Source organism: Temnothorax nylanderi, unplaced genomic scaffold (assembly GCF_030848795.1).
Source record: "Temnothorax nylanderi isolate EJ_2023f unplaced genomic scaffold, tnyl_v1.0 TNYL_tig0694_pilon, whole genome shotgun sequence".
Taxonomy (NCBI): domain Eukaryota; kingdom Metazoa; phylum Arthropoda; class Insecta; order Hymenoptera; family Formicidae; genus Temnothorax; species Temnothorax nylanderi.
In genome coordinates, this window is record NW_027249756.1 from 1 (window position 1) to 24,520 (window position 24,520).

The window sequence follows — 24,520 nt, forward strand, 5'->3', positions numbered from 1 at the left end:
AACCATCTTGCCATCATTCAACGCTTCTTGTGCCACAACGGATATGGCCGCATCTCACCAAGTTAATCTTGGCCGCCGTCACCACAGAATTTCTCACACCACGGCCAGTGACGACACAGCAGTGGATCATCATTGGAGGACTCATATGGGCAGATCATCAAGCCCAACATCATCAAACAAGATCCATTGATGCCAATTGCGCAGCTCTCAATTTTTGGATGGCTCGTTCTCGGACCTGTCGACACATCATCATCGGCATCTGCTGCAGTGCACCATGCCTCGATTCAGGAGAGAGAAGATGCTCTCGACGGTTGCTTGCGAAATTCTGGACACAAGAAGAAGAGTGCCTGCAAGTAATACTCATGATCTTACGCTGACGAGCAAAGATGTGAGAATATTACAAGAGCACTGTTTCGCGGGACTCAACAGGTCGCTACACGGTTCGACTTCCGTTAAAATCATCACCTGATACTCTTGGGGATTCGTATCACACTGCGCATCGATGCCTGCAGGGCTTACTAAGAGGTTCGCACGAGATGACAACTATCGACGCCTGTATCATCAGTTCATGACAGAATATCGAGAGCTCAATCACTGACGGAGGCTTCACCCGTTTCCAGCCAGCACGCGCATATTACTTGCACATCACGGCGTGCTCAAACCAGACAGTGCAACCACAAAATTACGTGTGGTGTTTAATGGCTCGAGTGCATCTACATCCGGCCGCTCACTCAATGAATCATGTATACGGGAGCCAAGTTGCATTTAGACGTCACAGACGTTTGCTCTGGATTCGACAGTTTCGGCATTTAGTGGCAACTGACATCACTAAATGTACAGGCAAATCAACGTACATAAGGATGACTGGAATTTACAACGGGTTCTCTGGATCGACAAACAACTCAAGGAAGTGGAAAATTATCTAACAACGGTCACGTATGGTACCAAGGGTGCCCCGTTCTTAGCAGTGCGAACACTGCTGCAACTGGTGAAGGATGAAGGCCATAAGTTTCCCCTTGCAGTGCCGCCACTCACTGAGGGTCGATATGTTGACGACACCTTTGGAGGCGCCGACACAGTTCAGCAGGTAAAGGAAATTGCAGTGCAACTGAAGATTTGTGCATGGCGGGCGGTTTTCCATTATCAAAGTGGCACGCGACTCATCAAGATGTGCTCACTGCGGTTCAAGCAGAAAAGGAACAGGGCTCGCAATTGCATTTGACGATTGCACAACCAAAATCCTCGGATTAAACTGGCTTCCTCACGAAGATTCATTCACATTCTCAACAAGGATCTCATCGCACACCACTCAGTTTACCAAACGCCTCGTTTTGTCTGAAGTGGCTCAGATATTCGATCCACTAGGCTTTGCATCACCAGTAGTGATCAAGGCGAAGATGCTCTTGCAGGAGCTATGGCTTCATAAGCTCCGATGGGATGAACCACTGCCATCCCAGCTCTCATCACGGTGGCTCACTATCAGAAAAGAACTCACCAGCTTAAGCAGAATCTCAATACCTCGATGGTATAACACATGGAGTACCTCGTCAGTGGAATTTCACGGCTTTTCTGATGCTTCTCAACTAGCAATGGCTGCAGTCGTATATATCACCGTCCGCAGCTCAAACGGCGCCACGATTTCATTGGTGTGCTCCAAAACTAAGGTAGCACCGCTCAAACGGCTCACCATCCCGAGACTTGAACTCTCCGCAGCACTGCTGCTCTCAAGGCTCATGCAATACGTTCAAGCCACCTTGAAGTTGAACGTTACAGCAATTCACCTGTGGACGGACTCTGTTGTGACACTCACGTGGATCAAATCTCATGCATCGCGCTGGAAGGATTTTGTGAGAAACCGAGTTTCTCAGATTCAAGATCTCACTGCAAAGGCACACTGGAGATACGTACCTGGTACATCCAATCCAGCCGATTGCGCATCACGAGGATTGACTACTTCTCAACTTCAAAGCCACTCATTATGGTGGACGGGACCACCGTGGATACTCACACCTGAAGCATGGCCATCACAACCCGCGCTGTCGGACGAGTTGAGCTGCAGTGAGGCCCGTCCTGGCATTGCGCTACATGCAGCGGCATCTCAGTCGGAATACCACTGGGACCTCATATATAGGTACTCAACCCTCAATAAATTATTGAAAGTAACAGCTCTCTGTTTCAGGTTTATCTCTCTCTTGAGAAAGCGCCGAGCCAAGTCACTGGACTTGCACTCAGCTTTGGAGAAGGCCAGACTATTCTGGATCAAGGCTACTCAAGCGGCATACTTCACGCATGAGATCAAGATGCTCACGGCCAATTCGAGACTACCACCTACTCACGCATTCAGTCGATTGACTGCGTACATAGACGCTCAAGGGGTTATCCGAGTTGGCGGCCGCCTCAACCAATCAGCACTAGCTCAAGACAACAAACATCAGGCGATTTTACCTCGCCACTCACGGTTCTCAACTTTAATCATCGCCCACGCCCATTTGCGTACTTTACATGGAGGAACACAGCTGACATTGGCTCATGTCAGGCAACAATATTGGATCATCGGCGGACGGGCTCCGGTGAAGTCTCATATCTTACGGTGTGTCGTGTGTGCTCGGCAGAGGGGGATCCGTGCTCATCAACTGATGGGCCAACTACCTCTCTCTCGGGTTACGCCGTCACGTCCGTTTGCTCATACAGGAGTCGACTATGCCGGACCGCTCACCATCAAGACATGGAAGGGACGAGGTGCGAAAACATACAAGGGATGGATCTGTGTGTTCGTCTGCTTTTCCACCTCCGCAATTCACCTCGAAGTAGTCAGTGACTACTCATCAGAAGGATTCATAGCAGCCTTCCGAAGATTTGCAGCGAGAAGGGGAATTGCTCAGACCATGTACTCGGACTGCGGGACAACTTTCATTGGAGCAGACGCCGCGCTCAAGAAAATGTTCGTCCAAGACGCTCAAGAACATCAACGGATTGCTCAAGTGTTGCAACTTGACGGCATAAGATGGGAGTTCAACCCACCAGGTGCTCCACACATGGGGGGCAAGTGGGAGGCGGTTGTAAAGTCCGTGAAGTTTCATTTGAGACGGACCATCGGGGAGACTCTACTCACGACGGAAGAACTAACAACGTTGCTTACGCAAATAGAGGCCATTCTAACTCAAGGCCGTTGGAACCGTTGAGCGACGACCCTAAAGACGTCTCAGCGCTCACCCCAGGTCATTTTCTCATTGGAGGTCCACTCACTACCCTACCCGAGCCATCTCTGATCGACCTGGCAACCTCGCGACTATCTCGGTGGCAGCTCATCAGCAGCATGTTCAACAATTTTGGGCGCAATGGTCGGCGCATTATCTGCAACGCCAGCAGGCGATATCCAAGTGGCATCATCCTAACCAACAACATCAAGGTGGGTTCTATCGTGCTGCTCACCGACGAACGCTCTCCACCGTGCAAATGGCCACTCGCAAGAGTAACGGCTTTGCACCCCGGAAAGGATGGACTTACTAGGGTGGTTACCCTCAGACGGCCACCACGATGCTCACCCGGCCAATTGCCAAGCTTGCCGTATTACCCATTTCATCAGGATAAAGGATCACGAGTAAGGAATCATCAACAAGGTTGCTGATGGCGGGCGGAATGTTCGAGATTACGCTCGCGTTGCGCCATCTCATCAGATGGCAGCATCGATCGGTATCGACAGGCCGGATCGACGCGGCAGCTTGCGCAAGCACGGGCGCGCTCATCGCGAGCTTCTCCCTCGCCTCAGAGAGAAACATGTCCGCGTTGTGATCGTACGTACGACGTGTGCTCTGTGAGTTCTGTTCGTAGAACTGCATACCGTGCCGCTCGCAGTGATTGAAGCTGCCAAGAGACTGTAAAGTGTAAAGAGACCGCTCACCCCAGCCAGCTCTGGTACATCAACACGACGACTCAGGCTCACACGTGCGCGAGTGCCGACCGCCACGTGTCTCAACGGCTCACGGGCGAATCACCACGAGCGAGGCAATTTATACAATTGCCTCGCGCATCAAAAGACTTCTCATTATACACCGCTCATCGTTTCTCAGGTCAGACTGTACATATTTCATTAAAGACGGCTCAGACTGTGGTCTGAGTTACACAAAAAATAAAGGCATAATTTGTTAACACCCTCCACGCGCGTCCTTCTCACCCGCTACCATCGCCGGGATTAATCAGCGATTTCGCGAACATTTCGCAATATCTTTATTAATATTTTTCCAATACTGTAATATAATACTCACAATACGTTATACTACATTCATACATTCATACATTCATACATTATATGACATACTACTACATTATATATTACGTTACATACATATACTACTGCATACGTTATACGACATACATACGTTATACTACTACATTATATATTACGTTACATACATATACTACTGCATACGTTATACTATTACATACATATACTACTGCATACGTTATACTATTACATACGTTATACTATTCCATACATGCATACATACGTTACAAAGGTATTTTATAATGTCCCCACGGTAACGTATCGGTCGAATCGGGTATAATGTATCGCTTATCGTCGTATGGACTCAGAGCGATTTTTGTTTCGGACACGGTGTACACTTCGTGCTTTTTCGATCGTATACAGGACTGCGATCGGTCATTTCAATTTCGTCTCGCAGACACCTCGTGTAATCGTCGAACGTTATAGTACGCGCTACGACGTTGTTCTTGACACCTTTCGCTTTTTTACAATCTTTTTTACCATCCACCCTCAACGTGTACATCTTCGCCCTGAGTCCGACGAATTCGGTCATGATCGCGCCGTTATTCTCGTCCTTCATCAGCCTGGAACTTTTTTATTGGCGAGTGGGATACCGTACGCGTTATCTACCGCGTAATCGCTAGTGTCGAATCTAGCGATATCGCGTTTCACATTTTCGTACACATCGTCGCACTCGATGTGATAAATCAGACTGTCAGTATCGGTGTACGTGACTTTACACTTGTTGCCATACAGGGGAGACATGTACTCGTGATGAAATTCATACAAGCAGATTTCTCGATACGTCGAGAATGCACATGCCGACGTAAATAGGTCTATCAAATTTAACTTCAAGTTTTCGCAGTTCAACGGCTATCAGATTTTCCGAAAAAGATGCTTCGACTATGAAATTTGGTCGCGCGATCATTGCCTCCGCGCCGTATCTACCCTCCCACTTTGTTAATAATTTTACATCGACGTGATTGCGAACGTTCTCCATTGTTTTCCCGAAAACCGCGTTATTCATCAATTTAATAAATTTTTCTCGAACTCATTTTGGCCAGTGTTCTAAATTTGTATTGAGTTCGATGTAAGTGCGGAGCCACGCAGATTGAGCGAATTGCAATACGCGATGTATTTTGTGACGCGAAGGCCATGGTGCGTGCACTGCTGTAGGTTGCGGTAGTGTATGACGTAACGCTTCTTATCATACAGCGTGGCGAGAAGTTTTTCCTGCTGTTTGCCGGGCGGTTTATCGCGCGTCAGACAGAACGGTAGGTCGGCGTGCGCGTCGTGTTTATTCTCCGGATACTCGAGATCAACCTCGAGAATATAACCCATGGGCGAATCCAATGCGATCGCGTTAAACTCGAAATTTGAAAACGTCTTCGACCCATCGAAAATCTGCGTAGGGCAGTGGTTGACACATCGCCCAGCCGTACAAGTTGTTTACATCGAAGTACATTAGAAACGACGACGGTTTCAATGGATCGTAATATTGCATGTACTTGTTATTAGCTTGCGCGTATCTGTTTGAACATTGACTCAGACCACCACGTATACCGCGTTCGATGAACATGACCATGTCAATGTCGGTGAGCAGTTCGAAATTGATACACGTATGTTTCAACATGGCGTCCCACGTGAAACCTGGCAAAGTGTAGTAGTACGCCGGATCGAGTCCATAACTCGCGATACAGCTGTCGCGGAAATTTTCAAACACGTCGGCCAACAGCAAGACATCGGTTTTCAGGTATAGATCGCTGTATTCGCCCAGGGTTCGAACGGAGAATCGCTGCCAGACGTTCGCGGCGTGCGCGTAATCGCTCTCGGATACAGTGTCACCGGTCAAGGAACTGTAAAATGAATCGCGCGGCGGTAAACACGTGTCCTCTAACTTTTCGATGCTGTCCACGTATTCGTATGGAAAGACACCTTTTCGCGTCAATAATTCGAAATCGTCGGTCGATAATTGTGAAAATTGAGAACGTACAGTTTTAACTTATCTTTGCATAGAAAAGATGCTAATTTATCGAGGCTGCTACTCAAAAATTTATACGAATCGATGAATCTTAATTTTATGTCGCTTCGCGAATCTGATCTGTCGGCTGTATCTTTCACGTGCTTTGTGAATGAGATGTAATTTTCTTTTGTTATCGGTAGTACATCGACCGAGCCTTCGAACGCGGCAGCTATCTCCGTGATAATGAAATGCGCGTCGTAGCCCGATAAATTGTGGAAAATTACGGGGATGTAATGCGAATCTTTATAATTCAGATTGCAGTTCGAATGTGCGGGACCTCTATATCGACCGGTCAAGTGGCAATGATCGCGTACTCGCACGTCGTCTGGCGCGAACGGTTTTTCGCAAATGTGACATTGCGCCGCGCTGCGAAATATCTCCCACTCGTCTCGCGTTAGATCTACCATGCGAACATTCTCGGACAAGATAGCCTTTACGCGATGCGCCAATCTTTTCAGTTCCTCGGCGAACCACGCGGCGCAATCTTTATCGCGGCGAAATCGATACGCAGATAACGAGTCGTCGTACGAGCACCGCACGTAGTATCCTATACTACATACCCGATGATGTTGAAACCTGAACGTGGGCGTTTGTCGGATCCGCTTCCGTCTTCTCAAGGGTACATTCCAGGTCGGCGTAAGTAGTAAGTGGGTAGGTATGGGGCGTCAAAACAAACCCCCTCCACCGACCCCTCCGGCGCCAGGGGCGTGGCCAGACGGTCTGCCCACGTGACCTCGGAGCGCTCTGATTGGCTGCCGCCTGAGGGGAGGGGGTAACGAGGTAATTAAATGGAGCGATTTGATTGGATACCCCATACCTACCCAGCGTCTGATTGGCCCTCCCCCCTGAGGCGTCTGGCGGCTTTGAGGGGGTAGCACGTGGTGGAAGAGTAGGAGTCAAAAATGGCGGCTTCAAATGGAGCGTTTTGATTGGATACCCCATACCTACCCAGCGTCTGATTGGCTCTCCCGCGCCTAGGGTGTCTAGTGTCTAGTGACTTTTTTGGGGCTGCACGTGGTAAAAGACTACGAAACAAAAATGTCGGATTCGAAATAGTAACTAAATGGCGCGTTCTGATTGGATACCCCATACCTACCCAGCGTCTGATTGGCTCTCCCGCCTAAAGGGTCCAGCGTCTTTTTGGGCCTGCACGTGGTGAACGACGCTAAGTCACAAGGAAAAATAGCGGAAGTGCCGACCAGCGCCATTTTGGCGGGAGCACGTGGTAGACGACGCTAAGCTAAAATAAGGATATGATGCTAAGATGTCGAAAACGGAAAGTGGAATTTTTATGTTTTCAGAGAATAGATTTCATGATTTATGACCGTGTTCTTTTAGGACTTGGGTCTGGACAAAGAGTTTTCGAAACAATGAAATACGTGAAATTTATTTTCTAGAGAAAGGAGAAGGTAAAACAGGAACGGTCAGGTTCGCTTTGTGACGTGATGTAACTATTTTAACGCAAAAGAAAAGGGAATGAATAAATATATAGACGGGAGGGGTTGAAGATACAAACAATGTTTATTACATAAAATAATACATTGATACGTGAGAATAAGTATTTTTAATTATTCTTAAAAGTACATGCCTGAACATGGCAACATTCAACGTGAGGTTTTACGCATGCGCTTTTATTATGAAGAAAAATTTTACGAAATAATTTTACAATCAAACGATCATTGCGCTCGCTATTGTCGCTAAACAGATTAAGAAACTGACAAAGATTATAACCGCTACACATGTAATATAAAAATACACAGCAGTATTGGCCGCAAGTTTGAGAGAGTGTTCCTTGTAGTGTTACGGTGTTCCATCGATGTGTAGTGGAATTCCGACGAAGGCGTAAGAGTAATCTGGAGTCTAAAGGCGGTAGTCCGTAGCTATCGAAATACGTTCCTGCTCCTTGCTCGTCGACGTAAAAAGCGACCCAATGTTGGCCAGGCCGATCGTGTTCGTCCGTATTAGCGACGATGGCCGTCGACCTCGTCCACACCCTCGGCAGTCTGTCGGCAGGATAGACGCCTGCATATCTGACACTGAGATGATGCAGCGCTTGTAAGATTTCTAGCGAGTTCATTTTCTTCACAGTGAGGTGGTGTTCGCACGAGAGGAATTATTTGTATAAATTTCGGAGTTTACCTCTTTTGAGTTGTCGCACTAGTGTTCTTGGGTGGTGACGGGCGTATCGGCAAGTTATTGAAGATGTATTCTTTTCTTACACCCGCTATTGAATAATAGGCTTTTGCTACTTCTCCTTCCTCCTCTTTCTCTTCTGTCTCGTTATTTTTTTTTTGCCACTGCTTTATTTTTTTATAGCGATGTCACCGTCGGTTTTTTCACCTTCGTCGTCGTCGTCGCTTGTGACCAATTTTACGTAAGAGAGTTTAGTATCGTAGCTCGAGTCGATGCTGTTGCTGCTGCTGCTGCTGCTGCTGCTGTTGCTGATGCATTCGCTGTTGTCTCGCAAGACTAGCCAGCGTTTCAATTTAAAAGCGTTACGTAACGCACAAGCAATTTTGTCCGTAGTCGAAACACGAAATCCGTGATGTGTGCAGCGTTGTCTGTACTCTCGGGCCTCCGGTAAACTTTTGAACGGTGGAGAAATTTCTTCCAGATTATATATGTTTCTGGAAAGTAGTTGACTCAAGTAACGAGCCTTTTCCGCGCCTCTGCAGTAGATGTAACGCACTTGTCGCGTAATTTCTCGCAGATGTAGGGTGAAACATTTGAGATCGGTTTCACCATCGAACCACTCGATTCCATGATAATTTCGCGAAAGCCAGTTATTCTCTCGTCTTGTCTTTTCGGGTAGATCGTCAAATGGAAAGGGTGGCGACATAATCCAGTGTCCGGTGATTGCCGCGTTAATCGCGACAACTGCGACTTCTTTCGGAATAAACTTTCCGTTGACATCACGGAAACCTTGTATGTCGATGGTCAGATCCATAGTTCAAAATGCACTCTCTATTTTTTTCAAGCGAAGCGTCGACGTCCGTGTCTCGAGTGAAACTGAATCTCTCTCTTTTCACAGGACTTTACGCAGGAAAATGGCGATGGGTAAAATATATAGTGGTGGGGTAAAAATAAAGTTAACCGGCAAAGTCGACGATGATTTGACGAGAGGAGTCGATTTCTAGAACATTATCGAACTCGGCGTAAACGATACAATTAACGGTTGTGGTAAGTGCTTTTTCAAATCGCACTTCTAATCGTAAACTGCCATGTTTCACAAGATTCCAATGGCCGGCGAAATTGGCGGATAAGTCGGGTGTAAGATCAAAGGCGAAAAGTGTGAATCCTTCGGCGTAATCTTCTCTGCTTATGGAATTACCCTCGTTCAAAAAGTGTATGCCGGTTCCCGAAAAGAGAGTGTGATAAGCTTCGACGTAGAGTGGCTCGTCTCTCGAGAAGCTCGGTTGTAACGGTCTACTGGGAATTTGTATACCGTCGGCGTACAGCGAAAAGAAATTTATACCGTAGTTTTTGAAATTAAACGGGTTTAATTTTCTATCTCCGTTGAACGCTCTGTTATCGACAAAACCGACTATTATTCGTTTCGGCAGTTGACCGAGTATTACATTGTCTATCGATTCTCCTACGAGACCAGCGTGAATCGTAAATGTTTTAACTTCGACTCTCGTAAGGGGATATTTGGCGGTAGTTTTGCTCAACATACTCGCATGCGCGAGTAAAACGCCTGGGCTTATTTTTGCTCTTCTCACGAGCAGACTGGCGTCTAGAATGCGTATTTTCGACGTCGAAGTATTTTCCATAAGGCAAAACGAATCTTTCGAACGAACGAGTCTCATTCTAACCTCCACACCGTTAATTAAAAATTTATCTTGATTGAAAACGTCGCAATGAAGATGACCTATGAGATCTAGCGCGTGTCCCTCGTGAATGTAACGAGCGCGTCTCACGAGAGCCGGATTTGGTGTTTCTGAATCTACGAGTGCGTCCATGAGTCCGGGGGTATCCATGTCCCACAGACAAGAGGTCAGATGGGAAGTTTTTGCGGGTGAAGAATAATTTAACAACGCCTCTATGTACGCGCGGTACGCGTAGGCGTTGTTTGGGGGCGAGACGAGCTTTTGATTGAAATATACGTCGATTTGATTGAACATGGAATGCAGTAAATGATTTACAGGGCCTACTTTGAACGCAGGTCCGCCTGGTGTACTTGTTTGGCCGTCGCCACCGCCGCCTGCTAGGGGAGAAGTTTCTACGCGTATGCGAAGGCTCAACATGGTGTGCGTGAGGTCCAGGTAGTCTTCCCCGTGACCGGGTATGACGAATTCTATAGGCGCGTCGTCCCCGAGGGAAGTTATGGGCTTGTAATAGATCCATTGCGAGCTCTCGATACTAGTTTGAGTGGGCGGCAATGAGAAGAAATCGAGTTCGCTTTTTAAACACTCACTCGAGTGCGTGTGCAGAAAAGACATGCTTATCCTCCTCCTCCGCTCCTTGAATTCTTGCTTCGTGTGCGCGCGCGCGACGATTAAGAGAATATGTCGGATACGCTGCGTTTCTTGACGCTGGCTCGACGATGACGCTGTCTCGTAGCGGTAGATGACTTTCTGTTTACAGCACGAGTCTTCTTCTTCTTCTTCGATGATTTTTTGATCGTTATTCTCTTCCTCTGCTTGCTCTTTGACGATTTTCTTTTGACCGTTTGAGGACGACGACGTTTACGAACTGCGACGTGACTGGTGTGGTTGCCAAAGGGAAACTGAAACGCAGGATTTTTTGCGGATACTTTATATCCCGATCCCTTCATCATGCTGCTTATCTTCTCCTGGGCTTTTCTTTTAAGATTTCCACTCGATTCCTTGAAACGAGTTTTGAGCGCCTCCTTCAACGGCGTATCATTTTCGACATCTTGCATCACATTGATACCCGCGCGTAAAGCTTCTTTACCGACCGCTCGCGCGCCTCTACTTAGGTAAGGCAGCACCTTTCTGAATAATCCTCCGAGAAAACTACCGATTCCATGACCTCGTTGATAGGATGCTCCGACGAAAACTCGTGGAATTCCTCCGCCTCGTCCACTCTGATGTGAATCGTAATATTCGTAGTCCATGGCTCTGAATTTAGTTTTTATTTTTTTTTTTCGACGACAACACACCGCGTTGTTACTGGAAACGTCTAAAGTGCAATGTCACCGTCAGCGTCCCGGATTCGAATGGTATATTTTTTCCGAGTTGATCTTTTATATCTATTTCAATCGTGCGGAAATTTGTTTTGCGTAATGGAATATAATGCAGCGGGGAGAAATGTTTCACCTGATTCGTTCCGTAAGCGTCCACGTGATTATAGCGGTATGTCTCGACCGGCACTATTCGGAGAAGAGGTGTTTGCGCGTCACCTGTTACATAAGGCTCGCAAATATCGCAATAAACGAACATTTTATCTGGAATACCGCGCTGCAAACTACAAGGTTCACGACTATAGAAAGCTGTTTCGCGCGCATCACTATTTTCACTAATATGACCAAGTTTAATATATTTTGCAGTAAACGCTTGGTTGGAAAAAGGATAAATTGCGTAGCGTCTGACAGAAAATTCGCCATAGTATTCGGGATTATTGAGAAGAACATGACCTAAACCGAGTATTTGTAGAAGAGTATCGGAAAGGCACATATGATGTATTAGATTGCATTCACTTGCGTTACAAGTAATGCTGATGTGGGTTTTTCCTCCAGTCTTCTCTTGTTGATCTAAATAAAAGTGCGAGTCAGCTTGTTTGCATGCTTCATTAATCGCCGAGATAAGTTCTCTGGTATTTTTGTAAAGTCCGAACGAAAATGTGCTTTTTTTCGCCACCTGTACTTTCTCTTTTTCTTCTTCCGGTTTAGTATCGTAGAAGAGGATTTCATTTTCCTTATAGCGCAAGTGTAAAAGAGTACTGGGAAATTGAATCTCGCTAAGCGCCACTTCCCATTCACCGTGTAAGTGTACAGATTGAGGTAATTCCGTAACGAATGACGAGGTTCTATTTTCTGGGAAATAGCGCATGCTGCTATTGCTCGGAAGAACCATGAGAAATTGGTCGTCCCTCATCTTGAGGAAGAGAAGTTAAATTCGAAGCGGGGATCCAAGAGTCGAACTTGCTGGGATAACCGCGCCAGCTAACTAACACCTGTTTATTAGCGCCGTGCCCCCTGGTCTTTATCACGCGATCGACGATAAACTCTTCTTCCTGCAAGTTTTTCTCTACCCTAGCTAATTCCTGCTCGTAAAAAATACCGTCTATGACTTCATCCGCTAAATCGCTCAATTCGTACACTCGTGGTTTTCGCCACTCGAGAACGCGGTGAATTCGAAATATCTCTTCACTCCACCTCGCCTCGTATCCTTTCTCGAAGGTAGCTTTTGTTCTACTGACGCGAACGAGGTCTCCGACACTGTATTTAGCTTTTCGTGCGCGTTTCATCTTTTCGCTCGTCCTCCATCGTCGAACTATATTTTCGCGCGCGACACGAGCGTTTTCTCTCGTAACGACAGCCGGCTGCATTCTGATGGAGGAATGACGGGTGTGATTGTAAGCGCTTACGATATCCTGCAAAACATCGACGTAGCGCCGCGTATTTTTATGCGTAAAATAGCGCCACATTCGTTCCTTCAACGTTCTGTTGAAGCGCTCGACGACGGCAGCTTTGATATCCGGATTACGGGCTACGCGAAAACGAATGTCGTTTTCTTCCAGAAACTTTTGCAACGGACGCCCGATAAATTCTTTACCTTTGTCCGTTTGTAGGTATACCGGTACGCGCCCGTCACTTTTCGAGAGCACGAGCTGGAAAGCCGTCGTCACGTGATTACTCGTTTTGTCTCGTAGCGGTTCTACCCAGGCATATTTACTAAGCACGTCTATAATCACCAGAAGATACGAATATCCGTCGTTGTAACTTTTGAGATTTCGGAGCTCGATCAAATCGGCCTCCCACAGATCGTCGATATTCGTCACGGTGTAATGCAACCGTGGAAATTTTCTGCGCGATGGACGATGCAACGTGTAAGCGTCTTGCGTTTCGAGCCAGCGCGTGACTTCGTTACGGGAGAAATTCGGTTTAGCGGCTCGAGTCAGATTATCCGTTGCCGAATAGCCAGCGTAATGTCGCGGATCGTAGTAGAATTTTTCAAGTTCCGTCATTTCTGTTTACTCCAATCGAGTAAGCGTTTTTTCTTCGCCTGCTGCGAATCAACGCTACTTTTCGGTGTCTCTATCGGTGTGGAACTCCTGGGAGGTTGAAATGTCGAGATATTCGAAGAAGTAGCGGTTAATAATACCTTATTTCTCACCAGTACCGCGGGGACGTTTAAGACGCGAAGTAAACGTGCGAACTGAAGTCTCCCCGTTGCTTTCACGGTTTTTCTTTCGCGCATAGCCTCGTTTATCAGGTCGTCGATATTCGAATCTTTTATAACGCTGCCGTCTATAGTCACGACTCCATCTTCGTTCCAGCTAATTCTACTCGGAACTGCTTTATCGAATAAATACTTTAACAGCAAACGAGCATTCGGACGATAAGTTTTCGGCACGCTATCCAGTATTCTTTTAGTGCTTTTCGACATATCAAAATTACGATCGTTCGACGCGACGGCAGTGGCGGCAGCGGCGGCTGCCGCGACGTCATTTTTCGCCATAATACCGTTAGAGTGTAAAGTCGATTCGAGATCACGCGTTGTCGTCGTTTCGTAGTCACCGTCGTCGTCGTCGTTGTCGTCACGGACCACGCGAATATCGCTATCCACATTTTCGTTTTTTTCATCGTTGCGCGCGTCCCGATTTCGCTTTCGCGCTACGCGAACAAAGTGAAGATATCGCCAAAGTGCCTCTTTATATTTTTTCCATTTCTCCCCGACGTCGAGTGGCAAGGGTGAATTAAGAATGCGACCCATCTCCTCATCGAGTCGCGATAGAGGTGTCCCGGGTGTACGCACGGTAATATTTGCGTTCTCCGAATTTTCGCTGTTTTCCATCGTTCGTTCGCTACCGACGACGGCAAACGCAGCGGGGGGAGCGTTTTGTTGCGATAATTGACGCTGCATTCTTTCGAGATTTTCCGTAGTGATCAAAACCATCTTCTTTGCCCTTTCCATAACGCGCCCTTTTAATCTCTACCGCCGCCGCCGATAATCCGCGACAGTAAGGCGGTTAATATAGGTCCGATAATATAGGATAAGAATCCGCCTCGTTGTACCATCAGCTTTCTTTTATCCTTCAAATTACAGCATTTTGACGCGATGCGACGCAGTGTCGCTTTGTATTTGCTCAATCGATTTTTTTCACGTCGCTCGAGCGGCACGTTACCTTTGAGCGTGTTGAACGCGCATTCGCCGATACACCGTATTAATTTATCGTCTGCGGTCCGTAAGAAGGTCGCGCGTTGATTTTTGTTCAAATACAGCAACGCCTCGAGAAGACAGATATTTTTCTTTCCGATCGAACGTCTGGCGTTTTTCGTCGCTCTGTCTGATTTCGCGTTATTTTCCTTCTTTTCCATCGCGAGAAAACTGACACGACTGACCAGCGCGAGCGCTAGTGCGCGCCTTTTATACGTAACCGTTGGAAAATGATCTACGCGGTACGTAGACGAAATGTGCCGTATCGTCGGGAAAGATGCACGTTCGAAAACGATATTCGTCCGGAGTTGATTGTTTCAGATCGAGTAGTAGATACCCGTGCGGCCTCGACGTGGCGTCGTAGTATGCCTCTTCTAGAAACTTTGGATCATTGGGAAAGACTTGACGCGCTAAATGACGAATTTGCGCACGATCGCGAGGATTCTTGAAAACTACGATGTAATTTGCATTGAGCGATATATCGCGTTGCCCGCGTCCCTGATGAAAAAGATTTTGCGAGATGAGAATTACGCTGAGATTCTTATGATGACTGCCTTTGGTAAAGAGATCCACGATCGCGTCGCACGATGACGATTCTCTCATAAGATCGTCGATTATCACCAATTTTGGGGAAAGCGGATCGGATGAATAATCTTCCGGACGTGGCAATCCCTCGCGAAATTCAATTATATTTTTTTTCTTCGGCACTGCTTCCTCGCGCGCGTCGTATTGTAATTGACGATAAGCCTCCTGCCACTCCGCGTAATAAAACAAAACTCTCTCGAAACGTACGTCGGACATGTGAGATAATTGTCGGAGAAAGGTTTTCACGAAGATCGTCTTCCCGCAACCGGTGGGTCCACACACGATCGACGTCCAGGGATGTTTCCAGCGCACGTCCATTTTGCGATATGATCGACTCGAATTCCGCGCGTGACTTCAAAAAGAATAATTTGAAGAGTAGAGGGGGACGGGAGGGGGGAATAAGCTAATCAACGGCGGCGGCGGTGGCGGCGGCTGCGAACGCGCGCACCAGCGTACCCCCGCAAACGCTCGCACGAGCGAACATCACCGCGGCCGTCGATCAGCTGATTCTCGCGCCGCGGTGCTCATAAGCTTATCCATGTCTTACAAGCTTATTACGATTCCGCAGCGAGAGCATCGCGATCGACGAGCTTGTACGCGATGCTCCGGGCGGAGAATAAAAATTGTGAGAAAAAATAAGCGCGGGGAAAGGGAGGGGATGAAATTATATGATGCAACTATTTACGCTTTAAATGTGAAAATATTTTATTTTTTTTTTTAGATTTTCTGAGGAAAGAAAACAAATTTCAAGAAATTTTATATTTAAACACCCACACACACACACACACACACAGAATATATTTACATATCGCTACATTATATTTTTAGTTACATATGTACAAAAATCCTTTTTCACTTACAACTATTTTTACAAAATTAAAAAACTTTACAATATAATACGAAAACATTTTTCTTTTTTTTTACCCTAATGTGGCAGAAAACGTGTTAGCCTAACTTAAAAATAAAGAAGAAGAAGGAGAAAAAGTTATTCACTCCACGTAACCGTACGGAAGTGAATAACGATTATTGATAAATCTACGTTTTACCAATACCGGTGCACACGTTTTCGTTTCTTCGCGAGTTATAATGTCGTGAAACGCGGTGCGTCGAATTGCACTAAAACGCAGATTTATTGCCGTCCCCGCCGACGACGTTCCTCCCTCCTCCTCTCCTCTACCCTCTCTCTCTCTTTGTATTATTAAGTTTTTAATACTATTGAAATTTACAGCTAAAGAATTCTTATAATTTAAAGTAATACCTTTTACTTTACACGACTCTACAGTACGTCCGTCCGGTGTACGAATAATATAAGCGTAGAATTTTGGCCCTCCCGACACGAACTTCTCGATATAGGTGCCGCGGCCGTAGCTCTCGAGCTCGTCCGTCATGTCGCCGAGGAAGTTACCGGTGCGCGGTTCGTACTCGTTCGGATCGCCTGTACTTAAATATATACAAGAGTCGGTATCGTAATATAAAACGCGCCTATCTAATGCTTCTAAATATTCGTATAGTTTTAAGCGCGCTTGTGCCGTCGTGTACGCCGCGATCACGACATTTGTCAATGGGGAAGCCACGACGGCCTCATCTCGTAGCCGCCACGAAGCATATATCACCTCGTCGTTAACGGGTAATATGTCGATTATCTCGTGCTCGGGACTCGTGAGCAAAGTCATGAAACGCTGACAAGATTTCACGACCTCGGTCTTAGGCAAATTGGTTCGCTGGCCGAATTTTCCCCAGAAAGAATTTAAGCAGAGTTTCGCGACCGAGCGCAGGCCAGGATTCCGGACGATATTGTTCTTATCGAGAACAACACCCTCGGTTTCCGCGTATTCCCGCAGGTATCGTTCTTTCGCCTCGTCATCATGACAATCGCTCGGCCACCCACTAGCTTCTTGTTTTAATTTTAAAAACGTATTTATATATTCGGCGAACAAACCGCCCTGCCGAGTACCGGGGTCATATCGCGCAACTTTATATTGCCATATTTCGCTTACTTTTGTCACGAGATAACCTTTCTCGACGGCTTTGCGCAATTCGACGGATACCCAAGTACCCTCGAATTCCCGATCGGCGGGGTTATCGTGAGTGCACGCGGCCTGCGAGAACGTTTCGCAGCAACTACGACATAACGCGAACAATAATTTTCCGCGTACGCGATATGGGAGTACCGGGTGAAAAAGATCGCGCGGTGCAAGTACTCGACATCGGATGAGACCTTCGAGCGAATCAAAATTATAGTTCGGCGCAGTTCCGATTAACGCTCGGCATTCTTCGCCGATAAAAATATCGGGGTGACCGATCGGAAAAGCACCGGTTTTCAATACGTACGGGTACAGAGAGCATACGTCCACGTAACGTATTTTCTCCGTACCCCGAATTTCGCGACGGGTGGCGATGTTTCCCGTGCGTCCTCCGTAAAACGCGTCGCGAGGATCGAGAGGCGCGTGTTTCAATAATGGATGATTTTCTAGATAATCCCTCATCGCCTGATTTTCTCGCAACTCACGGTCGAAAGCGCACTCCCACATCTCCGTCACAAGGTACCCCTTTCTTTGGAGACGACATGTCATCGCGAGTGTTCGTTCGTAGCGCGCGTCGATCGTGTCCTCGCGATTTGCGGTCGAAGGCGTTTTATCGCGATTTACCTGAAAACATGTGGGACATCCGTGCCAAAAGCAACCGTGAAATTGTAGTACGTAACGTCGCGTCTCGTCGTCGTCGTCGTCGTCGTCGTCGTCGTCGTCATTAGTCGGCGTCTCGTAATATCCGTCAACGCGCGTGCCGTCGATTTTATGTTCGCGCCCCCGCCCTGCGTGAATTATGGGATGTCCGAGCTCGCGCTCCATCCACACTAACCACTGTAGAGCTTTGCGCGAGTGATTATCGACGAATCTATATCCCCTCGCAGGAATGACTCCTATCTCTTCCTTGCGCAGAAAGTTTTTGCGAAAAACTCTCATGCACGTAGAGGCGATAGTCGTGCATTCCACGAACGGACACACGTTTCCGCATTCCAAAAAAATTTTTCTGTAAGCCATGCACGCGCGTCGAAGAATATCCTACGTCGTTACGGCAATATTTAGTAATTTCACTTTGAAAATTAAAAATGAAGTTGTTACGCGTCATCTCCGCGTGCCACGAAAGAAACCGTTCGCGTTCTTCCGCTTTCATATGCTCGGGAGAAAAATATCGTGTGTCGGGTATCGGACCGATATAATCGTGATTTTTGCGGGTGTTAAACAAATGTGGAAAAATGCCTTTATCCGATGTATCCTGTAGCCCGAAAGCTTTAGGTAATTCGGATAATTTCATCGGCATATAATTTAAACTATCGATAAATTTTGTATGTCCGACCGTCATCACGACAATTTTCGTTCCGTTTAAAATTACTTGTGGCTGTTCCGTACATTTCTGTATTTTCAACTAAATACTTCAGAATAAATTGCGCGTCGAACGCTTTCGCATTATGCGCGATGCAAATAATTTTTTTGTAACATTTCGTCGTTCGCGTTACAAATTCGACGAACTCTTGTACAGGATCAGCGACGAAATACAAATTCGCGCACTCCGCACCAACGGCATCGCTCCGACATGTACGTCTATCGCGGCACACGTTTCGCAAATCTGTTGCGCAACGCAGAGAGTCGGTACGTGAACTTTGACGTTGTCCGTACCCTCGAGCGTCTCGTCTTGACGCGTTTCGAAATCATAGAACACGAATGCGACGCGTTCTTTTTTGCTACGTTTGTTCGTTGCTTCCGTGCCGACATTTTCGTTAGCAGGCGCTACCCGCTCTCCCCGTGCCAACGTAGTACTCGTACCCTCGCCCGGGTCTTCGTTTACTTCGGCATTACGGTGAAGAGGCCGCATGAAACATAAATGATTAGCGGACTGCAACGAACAACACGTCTTGCAATACGAAACGCCGCATTCGTGTCGCGAACCTCTCTTGACGAATCGCCCGCAATTATCGCAAATCTTCACGGAACTGCAGACGCTCGCGAGCGATTTACCGTCGTAAGATTTTTGCGCGAGATGACGTTCGAAACACGAATTTCCGAAAAACGCACGATTACACGCCGCGCACCTAACAATTTCTACTTCAGGATTCTCGCACGAGGGAGTGGCGTAACAACGCGGACATTTTTTCGAACAGCGATGTCCTCTGTCTTTACGATACGCAGTGTTGCACGACACGCAAAATTCTTTTTGAGTACCGGCGGCAGCATTCAAATTCAATATCGGGTTGTAATGGTGCGTACGCTCGTAATACATAATATTTAAACGACACGTAGGTTCGCGTTCTAACGAGGCGAGTAATTCGGCGCCGTCGTACACAGGATTCTCGCCTCTACCAAAGTTGTTGGAATTATATACGATTATTGCTATATTTTCATTTGCGAGAAAATGTTGAAAACGCGCGATCTCCGGAATTCCGCACCCGTCTTCGGGTATCGTAACACCGGCGTTCCTCACCAGCTCCAACGCTAATTCACGCTGAAGCGCGGAAGTCCGGCATCTTACGGTATTCCACCTGTCGTGCAACACTCCCGTACGTAGATTTCCGCGCTCGCGATAAATTCGTGCCAACACGAGGGAACGAGGTAGGCACAAATTATCGCTATTCCCGAGATCTAAAATTGACCGCTTAGTGATGGCCGTTAACCTCTTTATCGCACCCCCACGCCCCACTGGCATCGCAACGTTGAAAACGCGCACGTCGAAATTTTGCGCGATATCTATTCCCCCGTTACTTTGCGCGATCGAGCTCACGAGATCCCATATATTCTCGGGAGTTAAGTCTCGTGCCGGGCGAAACGATAGACCCGCCGGACCGTGCGTTAGTTCCGCCGACTCAAACGATAATCCGACGTAATCTCCCGGCCCAGTCGTACGTAACGCATACGCGTGAATCTCGCGGAACGCGTTTTCTAGCCAACGCACGGTATCCTCGCCTACGGGTATCGGTCGTACTCGAAAACTGGCCTCCCTACCGAGTATCCGGAAATTTCTAAATTGACGCGCGTTTTCTGCCACTAAATCTATAAAATTAAATTGTCCGACCTGACGTTCCTGCTGACGTGCCTGTACCAGATGTTCCTCTTGTTCCCTCTCCACGGGGGTATTTTCCCCCTCCTCCGCCTGGCCGTCTCTCTGCGACTGAGATCCGTCAGCGTCGGTAGCAGCAGCAGTATTTTCCCCCTCCTCCTCCCCACTAGCACTCTGCGTTTGCGAATCATCATCGTCAGTGTTCGGAGCAACAGCAACGGTAGGACGGTCCGCACCTCCTCCACCCGACTGTACTGAAAAAATTAAAAACTTAGTCTCATATAATATTGATTTATATTGAGTTTAAAGAGTTAAAATTTTTTACGACCGCGATAGAGCATACTAAGGTAACTCACCTTTAGTTGCTTTTATTACTAGCGTAGGTCGGTGTTCTTCTTCTTTTTAAATCTTTTTAAATCGTTGTCTCTTATTCATTTTCCGGAGACAAAGGTCGACCCGGGGAGTAAGAAACATCTAATCAGAAATAATTACTTGTGATTAGATCCAATAAATTACGGAAATAAAAATATAATATAATAGAGAATATTATTACCTTCATATTCGTTAGGTGCGTATCTCTCGTCGTCGTCGTCGTCGTCGTTATCGTCATCGGAATCGCTAATATCATCATCGATATTATTAATATTATTTTCACTCTCCTCCCTCCTCCTCCTCCTCCCTCCTCCTCCTCCTCCTCCTCCTCCTCCTCTCCTCCTCCTCCTCCTCCTCCTCCTCCTCCTCCTCCTCCTCCTCCTCCCTCCTCCTCCCTCCTTCCTCCTCCTCCTCCTCCTCCTCCTCCTCCCTCCTCCTCCTCCTCCTGCGTATCTTGCTGCGGTTCTTCTGCGTTTCGAACGTCTTCTTCTTGTTCTTGTTCTTGTGCTTCCTCCTCTTCCTCCTCCTCCTCCTCCTCCTCCTCCTCCTCCTCTTCCTCCTCGGATTCCATTAATATTCGGTCGATTACCTCGTCGATGCCCGGAGTGAAAACATCATCATCTAATTGCGATTCTTCCCTTCCTGGTAAAATGTAACATTTCGGTTATTTCTTTTATTCGCTGCTAAATTTTTATCTTAACTTATTTTTTGAAACTTACGAGGCGTAAACACGGCCGAATCGGGTGAGCTCACAATTCTCACCTCCTCTTCTTCTTGTTCTACTTCTTCTTCATCATCGTCATCTAAAACAGTATAAATTATATTTTTTATTATACTAATATTGCAAGAGTTAGCTTTTACGTGTTATTATTAGTCTCTTACCAGAAGATAAATCGATGACGGGGATGTTTGCGGGTGGTGGTGCCGCGAATCTAGCTCTTCCTATAAAATTTAATATTTATAATAATCGTTATTTTTAATAATTAATTAATTTTATTATTTCCAACTTACGTGCTGGTACTGCCTCCTCAGCAATGTCCTCTTCCGCTCGACGTCTCTGTCCTCGTCGGACCGGTTGGACAACGGCAATGCGGTTCTCCACTATTAAATTAATTTAAATTTTAATGATAAACTCCACTATATTAAAATTTTAAGGTACAATTTTTATTTCTAACACTTACCTGTTCCTCCGTTACGACGCAGGAATCTTGCTATATGGCCTCTTCCTGCGTCTTCTTCTTCGTGACCAAAAGTTTCACGCGCTTCTAATATGCTCGAAATGATGTTCACCAATCTTTCGTTTCTCCTGCAGTAACCCAGTTCATGCATAACGCATAACAGGGTACTGGAGCACTCACCCGCGAAACGTCCGAATAATCTGTAATTAGACTCTTTGTCGTTTGACACTGCTTCTACAAACTCGCGTTGCTCATTTAAGCGATTGCTTAAATTGCAACTCACTTTAAAAAACTCCACTAAAATTACACGGAGAGACATTTTTTCGAAGCACTACACTTGCCTGACTGACTAAGAGCGTACAAGACGACTCCAGTAAGATCGGATAAGTAAGAACTAACTCTTAGCTATGGTGTTACAGGCTATTTATAGTTGGAAATATTTCCAAAACCATCTAGAATAAAGGTATGTCAAAAATTGTCTAGCTAGGATATTGGTCAACAAATTTGAGGCTTTCCCCACTCTCTACCCACTCTCCCTTACCGATGAAAGCGTGAAAATTTTCGGTGAAAGCTTTTCTATGTCTTTACTCTTCCATTCTCGAAAACAAATTTTTTTATCTAAGGGCTTACAAAGAATTCTTTATTAGAAATTTCTATAGTAATGCTTTGTTCCAACATACATTTAGTAGGATTTATGACTACAACCCAGAAAATTTATTGATTTATTGTTCCCAACACAAAAAGAGTTCGGTTAAACACACAATCGGTTTACACAAAAACACATTTTTATCTAAAAACTTACAAAGAATTCTCCATTGAATTTTTCTACTAATGCTATATGTCCCATTAACTAGAAGGATTTATTACTACAACCGGAAAATTTATTGTTTTATTGTTTCCAACACAAAAGAGTTCGGTTAAATTTTACACAAAACATTTTTTTTTTTCTAAAAACTTACAAAAGTTCCTCTATTGAATTTTTCTACTAATGTTACATTACCAACATAGAAAGATTTATTACTACTACAACTCGGAAAATTTATTGATTTATTGCTTCCGGCAGAAGAAGAGCTTGGATAGATTTTTGTTGTTCCTTTATTTCTTAGAAATATTTTTATTTAAAAATTTTTTAACTATTACACTTTTTGTATAAAATTTTTAGCCGATCTTTTTATTAACAAATTTTCTTAGCTCCCTATACATCAGAATTTATAGTTTAAACTAACAAAATCTAGAAAAGTCTAGAAAAATCTAGAGTTTTCTAATTTTTTTCTGCGCGCGCCGCCTAATTTTTCTAAAACGACGCAGGCGAAGTTAACGTTTTGACTAACGTTACGAAGTCAAAATCATTCGAGTCCCATCGTTCGAAGCGACAAGTCGTACACCAGTGAAAAAGTATAACTCTCACATCTGACTTTTCAATTAGTGTTTGTGTGTTTCTGCCGATATTACGAAGAAATAAGAACAATGGCTAGTCACAGAGAAGACGCTAATAATTCTGAGAAGCGGATGTTCACACGCGTTATTCCTGATAAAGGGATTTCCGATAAGGGACGCTACTTCGAGGGAAGAAACGAGCAATTACATATGCTGCTATCGACAACATATGGACTCAACAGCTCCCATACGAAGAGAATTCACGTGGGTTTACAAGCAACATCCGAGGGGGTTTTCGTGCCGCTGGTCAAATTAACCGGCAACTGTGCGGACGGCGTTTATTTCGACGAGAAATCGTGGCAGCAGTTTCAAGAGAACATGGGACTCGTGAGCGAATATTTAAATGGAGAAACCAAATTGAAGCCGAATTCTATCTCCATTAACAATATCTCCGTCAATTTTACTTCGGCCTACGGAGCAAGATCCATATTGTTGGCGTACAAGGAAAACGAGGAGAGTACTTCCACCGGGATGGATCAACGAACAGACGAGGAAAATTGTCCACCGACGAAGAAACGAAAAACTTTCGCAGTGGCAATTGTGATGCAGAAGCCTACATTTATCGGACTGAAAAATATTGCGAAATGTATCGATGCACATTTATCACAATTAAAATCAGTGGCTGAAAATGTTAACAATTGCGCACGTTATCTTATTAAAGAAATAGAATTAAATCTTCCTAACAATTATATAGATGAAGATATTGTGAAATTAACTCTCAGAGGAAATTACAACGACATCGAGCGTAATGTACGTACGCAAATAACCGATTTAACTTTCCTCGATATGTATTTTAATATAGTATTTTTAGAACTTATTTTGCTGCGCTTCACCGAAATCCGTCGTATAATTTTGTCGAATCGCGGAATGTAAATTTTATAAAATTATTGTTTGAACAATTTGTATTTTTCCCATGAAGAAGAATTTGTAATAAACATTTTTTGTAACTTCTACTTTCTTCTATTTTTTCAATCCTCACGTTCTCCGCAACAAATTCCTTTTCATTTATTTTTCAGAATTAGTTGAAGTCTACCTCGTAAATATTTTTCGAATGCGTTCAATAATAAAAACTTTTATTTAAAACGAAATAATCTTGTCACGTTACAAAGCAAACCTGTCCGTTCCTGTTTTACCCTCTCCTTTCTCTAGAAAATAAGTTTCACGTATTTCATTGTTTCGAAAACTCTTTGTCCAGACCCAAGTCCTAAAAGAACACGGTCATAAATCATGAAATCTATTCTCTGAAAACATAAAAATTCCACTT

General features: G+C 45.5%; 6 protein-coding genes across 6 annotated transcripts; 2 read left to right on the forward strand and 4 right to left on the reverse strand.

Annotated features, from left to right (window-relative positions):
* Window positions 1-153: 153 nt before the first annotated feature.
* Window positions 154-3,182, forward strand: LOC139784868 (uncharacterized; the record flags this gene model as incomplete). Its single annotated transcript, XM_071724044.1, has 3 exons — window positions 154-353; window positions 841-1,087; window positions 1,314-3,182. Coding segments are annotated over 3 exons (2,316 nt in total), but the record flags the coding sequence as incomplete, so codon positions are not given.
* A 6,194-nt stretch (window positions 3,183-9,376) lies between these two features.
* LOC139784872 (uncharacterized protein F54H12.2-like) lies at window positions 9,377-10,729 on the reverse strand. Its single transcript, XM_071724047.1, has 2 exons — window positions 9,783-10,729; window positions 9,377-9,713 (listed from the first exon to the last, which is right to left on the reverse strand). The coding sequence occupies exons 1-2, from the start codon at window positions 10,727-10,729 to the stop codon at window positions 9,377-9,379; spliced, it is 1,284 nt and encodes a 427-aa protein (XP_071580148.1).
* A 1,576-nt stretch (window positions 10,730-12,305) lies between these two features.
* Window positions 12,306-13,439, reverse strand: LOC139784873 (uncharacterized). The gene has a single exon (XM_071724048.1). The coding sequence runs from the start codon at window positions 13,437-13,439 to the stop codon at window positions 12,306-12,308; it is 1,134 nt and encodes a 377-aa protein (XP_071580149.1).
* Window positions 13,440-14,561: 1,122 nt separating this feature from the next.
* Window positions 14,562-15,579, reverse strand: LOC139784871 (uncharacterized). Its single transcript, XM_071724046.1, has one exon. The coding sequence runs from the start codon at window positions 15,533-15,535 to the stop codon at window positions 14,843-14,845; it is 693 nt and encodes a 230-aa protein (XP_071580147.1). The 5' UTR covers window positions 15,536-15,579; the 3' UTR covers window positions 14,562-14,842.
* A 64-nt stretch (window positions 15,580-15,643) lies between these two features.
* On the reverse strand, window positions 15,644-17,926 carry LOC139784869 (uncharacterized). The gene has a single exon (XM_071724045.1). The coding sequence runs from the start codon at window positions 17,788-17,790 to the stop codon at window positions 16,207-16,209; it is 1,584 nt and encodes a 527-aa protein (XP_071580146.1). The 5' UTR covers window positions 17,791-17,926; the 3' UTR covers window positions 15,644-16,206.
* Window positions 17,927-23,286: 5,360 nt separating this feature from the next.
* Window positions 23,287-24,129, forward strand: LOC139784874 (uncharacterized). The gene has a single exon (XM_071724050.1). The coding sequence runs from the start codon at window positions 23,287-23,289 to the stop codon at window positions 24,127-24,129; it is 843 nt and encodes a 280-aa protein (XP_071580151.1).
* Window positions 24,130-24,520: the final 391 nt, after the last annotated feature.